Consider the following 6015-nt stretch of genomic DNA (forward strand, 5'->3'; position numbering starts at 1 on the left):
AGATGTATAGCTAAACATTATTTCTAGTGAGTCTGTGAGGACATTTTTTAGTACAATAAACATCTGTATATCAGTAGACTAAGCAAAACATATTGCTTTGCCAAACACTGGGTGGCCTCAAGTAATCGATTGAAGACCTGAATAGAACAAAAGGCGGAGTAAGAGAGAATCCACTGTGTCTATCTGACTGTCTTCAAGCTGCGATATTGCTCTCCTGACTTCAGGCTCAGACTTGCAATGGAACATACATCATCAGCTCTCCTGATTTTTAGGCTTGTGGAGTCTGCCTGGAACTAAACTACTGGATCTCCTGGGTCTGCCCTTCTCAGCCTCCGTAATCCTGTGAACCAATTCCCATTGATACTGAGTCTCTGGAGAACCCTAACTAGTACCTATATGTAACTTCATCCGTTATGTCTTTTTTGCCCTCAGATCCGGTTCCTGCACTTCTCCTACAGACTGTGGTTCCTGGTTCCTTGCCAACTGGCTTCGAGAGGGGTTTGACAATTGGGTGTTTGATGGGATAAAGGGAGGAAGGTATAAGCCCAGAGGTTTTCCTCTCTCCTGTTCCACTTCCTACCAGTGATTTTATCTCCTCCAAATTCTAGCTTCTTTCCAAGAGCCTCTTCTCCCATGTTCTCAGTTCCTGCTAGATATGGTTCTGAATTTCTCAAGCTCTGGGGGTGGAAACAGCTTGCTGATGATACGAATTCCTGATTGCTTCGCCATCCTTTGTTTGGCTTCTGGGATTTCCCATCACGTGTGTAACTGTTTAAATACCTATAGTGACTCACCGGCTGGCTGGACCTGACTGAAACAGTATACAGATAGAAGTTCGGGAATATATCGGAAGGTGAGGAGAGAGAAGACAGGTGGCTTAAGCGACCTATACGTCAACTTCACATAGGAAGTCAGTAGACAGTGCTTAAAACTGACAAATCAATAAGCAGCAGTATACTATACTACTTATCTTCATGAAGATTCCTAACAAAATAATATAAACCTGGAACAGTTAAAAGTGTTGCCTCAAATAATGGAGACGGTAGGGGCGCCTGGGTGGCGCAGTGGGTTAAGCGTCCGACTTCAGCCAGGTCACGATCTCGCGGTCCGTGAGTTCGAGCCCCGCGTCAGGCTCTGGGCTGATGGCTCAGAGCCTGGAGCCTGCTTCTGATTCTGTGACTCCCTCTCTCTGTGCCCCTCCCCCCTTCATGCTCTGTCTCTCTCTGTCCCAAAAATAAATAAATAAACGTTGAAAAAAAATAATGGAGACGGTAAAGAGAACTGTGGTTGCCAGGAACTCAGGGGGGAAGGGAGAGATGAATAATAGATGAAGCACAGGGAATATTTACGACAGTGAAACATCTTGTAAGACAGTGAAATGCTTTGGATCATGGCATTGTGCGTTTGTCAAAACACACCGAACTGCACACCACAGTGAATGCTAAGGTAAACTTCGGTCTTTAATTAATAATAGTTTTCATATGGGCTCATCCGTTGTAACAAATGCACTACACTGACACAAGAAGTCTACAATAGGGAAAACTATGTTTTGGGGGGTAGGAGGGAGAACAGGGGAACTCTGCACTTTCCAATCTTTTTCTGTAAACCAGCTTTTTATTTTTTTATTTTTTATTTTTTTTTTTGGAAATAGGGCCTTTATTTTTATTTTTTTATTTTTTATTTTATTTTATTTTTTTTACAGGGAATTTATTTTTTTATTTTTTTATATATGAAATTTATTGTCAAATTGGTTTCCATACAACACCCAGTGCTCATCCCAAAAGGTGCCCTCCTCAATACCCATCACCCACCCTCTTCTCCCTCCCACCCCCCATCGACCCTTAGTTTGTTCTCTGTTCTCAACATTCTCTTATGCTTTGGCTCTCTCCCACCCTAACCTGTTTTTTTTTCCCTTCACCTCCCCCAGGGGGGTTCCTGTTAAGTTTCTCAGGATCCACATAAGAGTGAAACTATATGGTATCTGTCTTTCTCTGTAAACCAGCTTTTTAAAAGCTGTTTTAGAAAATGAACTCCCGCAATGAAAGGGAGGCAGAGAGACAGAAGAGGAGGGAAGGAAAGAGGGAGAAAGGGAACTACTTAAAAGTCATGGAGGAAACTTAAGTGTGGATTACTAAGTGAAGGGATCCAATTCAAAAAAGCCATTTGCTTTACGTTTCCAACTATGATACCGTTCTGGAAAAACAAAACAAAAGAAAGCAAAAGAAAACAAAACAAGGACAATGACGACAACAACAACAACTACAAAAACAACAACAACAAAACACCTTCGGAGACAGTAAAAAGACCAGTGGCTTTTAGGGTTTAGGGGGACAGAGGAAGTGGTACTAGTCGGAGCACAGGGCACTTTAGGGTGGTGTAACTATTCTGTATGATACTGCAATAGTAGATACATACCATTATACATTTCTCAAAACTTATGAATCTATATAACACAAAATAAACCCTAACTATTAGTAAATGATAATGTGTCTAATGATAATGTGTCAGTCAAGAATGGCTCATCCACCACTTATAATTAATGTATCCATATTAGTGCAAGGTACTATAGAAACTACTGGGGGTGAGGAACCTGTATTTTTTGTGCAATTTGTCTCTGAATGTAAACTTGTCCTTAAAAATGATCTGTTGAAAAAAACCCTGATTAAAAAAAAAAAAGAAAATAGAAAACAAAAGAAAGTGTTGCCTCTGGGGAAGAGGTGTTCATGGGGGAAACAAAGCTTTTGATTTTTTATTGCAAGTCCTGATCTGCAATTTGGATGTTGTGGATTTTTTTTTAACTATTTGTATACAATACTTGGATTGATATTTCTCAAATAAAAAAAAATCTGTACACCTGTCAGAATAGATAACATGAAAAAGACCATATTAGCAAGTGTTGGCAAGGCTATCAAGTATTAAGAGCACAGGCACTACACAGGCACTGCTATAGAGAGAAGTTTGTGTAAATTGGTATAACCATTTTGGAAACACTTTGGAGGAACCTTACCAAAGCTGATAAGTTGGATGACATGTGACCCGGCAAATTCTCTCCCAGATAAATAAATACTATTGTAAAAAATGTTCACCAAAGGACGTGTCCTATAATATTCACTGAAGCCTTATTCATAATTACCCTAAGCCAGAACCTACCTAGATGTCCACCAAGAGTTGCAGAAATTTTGTAAACTATTCATATAATGAAATTCTATACCAATGAGCAGAAAGGATCTATACATACAATAACATGAATATCACTAACATAAGTTTGAGTGAAAGAAGCTAGGTGTAGGACACATAACTCCATTTCTATATAGTCCAAAAACAAGCAAAAGTTGTATATTCTGTAAGAAGTCAGAATAATTGCCGTCCCAAAGGAGAGATAGACCGTGACTGAAAGAGGCACAGGTGTTCCCTTGGGGTCCTGGTACATTTTTCAATGAGTGCTGATTCCACAAGTACATTGAACTGAATTGCATCAAGCTGTGCTCAGAATACTTTTAATAATATATGTTATTTTTTGCGTGCCTGGGTGGCTAGTCACTTAAGTGTCCAACTTTGGCTCAAGTCATGATCTCATGGTTTGTGAGTTCGAGCCCCACATCAGGTTCTGTGCTGACAGCTCAGAGCCTGGAGCCTGCTTGGATCCTGTGGCTCCCTATCTGGCCTTCCCCTGCTCACTCGGTGTGTCTCTGTCAAAAATAAACAAACACGAAAAATAATATATGTCCTTTTGAATGTATACTGTACTTCAGTAATCTTATTTTAATCTGGGTGCAGACCCCTAAGTCGCACCCTTTTTTCTCTACTGTCTCTTCTAAACATTTAAAGAATATGTACTTTAAATCATCCTAGAAGTTATATACACATACACATACACTCAAAGAAGAAAGAAATTGGCGGGAGGAGCCGAGAGGTGGGTGAATGGCAAAGAAACTCTAGCTTTATTACACAAGCATGGAATCAAATTCCTTTGGAGAGGGTGGGGGTGGAATGGCTTCTTCGGACGACTTCAGAGCAATGAGGGAACAAGAGAGATCATGGATCTGCCCCTACAGTCCTGGAGACCTCTCAGTCTGGGGTTAGGAAGAAAGGGGACCTCCCTTGCGGTCCAGGGGTCTCCTCCCTCCACAGACCCGGTGCTGTGAGGCAGCAGAGGGCACACCCTCCCCAGAGTCCCAGAATGAGGCGCCGCATCCCGGAGGCGCAGGCCGGGACCGTCTGGTGCTTCTTCCCCCGTAAAGTGCACTAGGGAACGCGGGCCCGGCTCTCTCTGGTTCATCCCTCCAGGCACAACCGGTCCCGGGACTGAGAGGTCGCGCGGCGGTGGCCCGCATCTCACGCCCAGGCACTGGGAAGCGGCAGAGTCTCACCACGGGTGCCAGGTTCACTCCCAGGACATGGCACGCTTGGCGCTGCGCTTCTGCCAGGCTGCTCTCTACCCACACGTCGCCGACTACGCGGATGGTGGGCAAGGTGGTCAGCGTCGGGGTGGCTGCCCTCCCACTCTCCTCCAGGGTGCGGTTTTCGGAGCTGGGCCCGGGGGCCGCGGGCTTGCGGAGGCTGCTGTCCTCGCGGGACAGCCGCGGCGGGGGCGGCACCTTCCTCTGGCCGACCGCGACCTTCCGGGCTCCGTGGCACCTCCTCCTGGCAGCTGGCCGGCGCGTCCGGACGTGGGCCTCGGGGGGCTGGTGCCCCAGCGTGTACACCACTTTCTTCTCAGGCGCCTCCAGCATGGCCCTTACTGCAGCGCTAGAGGCTCCTCCACATGTGGCCGGGGCCAGGGCCTCCTGGGGCCTGCGCCGCCGCCTCTTCATGTGGCTCAGGAGGTGAGGGCGCTAGGGGCCGCCCGAGCTTGCCAGGTCTCGCTGCCGCCGCCTGGCCCTGATGAATTTCCTACCAGGAAGCCAAATCAGGCGGCAGGCTGTTGAGAGTTACACCGCAGTTGCTAGGAGACCAGGCGCTTTGTGAGGTCACAATGTCTGCGTATCCTATCACTGCTGGCTGCCCAAAGCTGCCTTAGGTTGGGCTGTGTTTAAGTTTATGCCCTTGAGAAAGACCTGCACGTAATCCTACCTGAGAAGGCCCATAGTTCTTGATGAGTTCAAGAGGGTTGTCCTCGACGTGAATGCACTGGTGCCCCAGCCTCCATTAAATCCATCTCACATGAGATGACACTTCGCGGTGGAGAGTACACACAACTTGCAATCAAACATGACTGTAAGAGGGTTTTAGCGAATTAAATGCCTTGTCATGCAAAGCACTGAAAGCCAAATTGAAGTAACTACTCTTTCAAAGAATACACATATACTGTGCCTTGCTTAGGGTTCCATATGTGTGTTGCTATAGCTCGCAGTTCAAGAAGCTGTTCTTCACAGCAGCAGCAAACAGTTTGCCTAGTTAGTATGCATGCTCACTTTCACGCAGCTTACGGAAGACCGAGTCATTGTGTGCTTAAGAGCAAAGCGTCAACGAATTTGGCGTGAGTGGCCATGAGGGCATTCAGTGCCACTAAAACCTATTCGGTACCTACCAATTCATAATATTTCAGGTAAGTCATACACAAGGTAGTAAAAGACTGAATGGGATTCCAAGGGTAGAAAACGTGTTACACCGTCCGTGTAAGTGCTTTTGAAAGCAACCAGCATCGTCCATCCATCATCACCACATACACAAATAATTCACAAAATATTACAAGGACCACCTACCATGATCAATTGAAATCCACTTCCTCAGGAAAGGATGACACCAAACTATTGTGAACCAATAAAAGGGATAAGTCATGGTAACAATCAGAAGAGACACTTGCCAAGGTCAACGTGATACATGTGACAGGCCTCTGTCTTTACTCAACTCCTTTTCTTAAACACACAAACCAAACTTTCATCTAGGCAGCTTAAGCCAGTACTACCTCACTTTCTGAAAGTGCTGAAAATGGAAAGCTATCCTCATATTCAGTAAGAGCAACCCCTGGATATGCTTTTTCATTAAATGTCATTTATTTTCAAATTGGTTTCC

The 6015-nt window shown here is 45.0% G+C and overlaps 1 protein-coding gene across 1 annotated transcript; it reads right to left on the reverse strand.

Annotated features, from left to right (window-relative positions):
- Positions 1-4002: 4002 nt before the first annotated feature.
- Positions 4003-4814, reverse strand: LOC121024318 (uncharacterized). The gene has a single exon (XM_040466564.1). It carries the CDS (start codon positions 4812-4814, stop codon positions 4080-4082), a length of 735 nt encoding a protein of 244 aa, XP_040322498.1. The 3' UTR covers positions 4003-4079.
- Between the last annotated feature and the right edge of the window lie 1201 nt (positions 4815-6015).

This window comes from Herpailurus yagouaroundi, unplaced genomic scaffold, assembly GCF_014898765.1.
Source record: "Herpailurus yagouaroundi ecotype Mexico unplaced genomic scaffold, PumYag 63295, whole genome shotgun sequence".
Lineage (NCBI taxonomy): Eukaryota > Metazoa > Chordata > Mammalia > Carnivora > Felidae > Herpailurus > Herpailurus yagouaroundi.

Coding starts and splice junctions, on each gene's coding strand:
- LOC121024318 (XM_040466564.1), bottom strand. CDS start 4,814: ATGAAGAGGCGGCGGCGCAGGCCCCAGGAGGCCCTGGCCCCGGCCACA.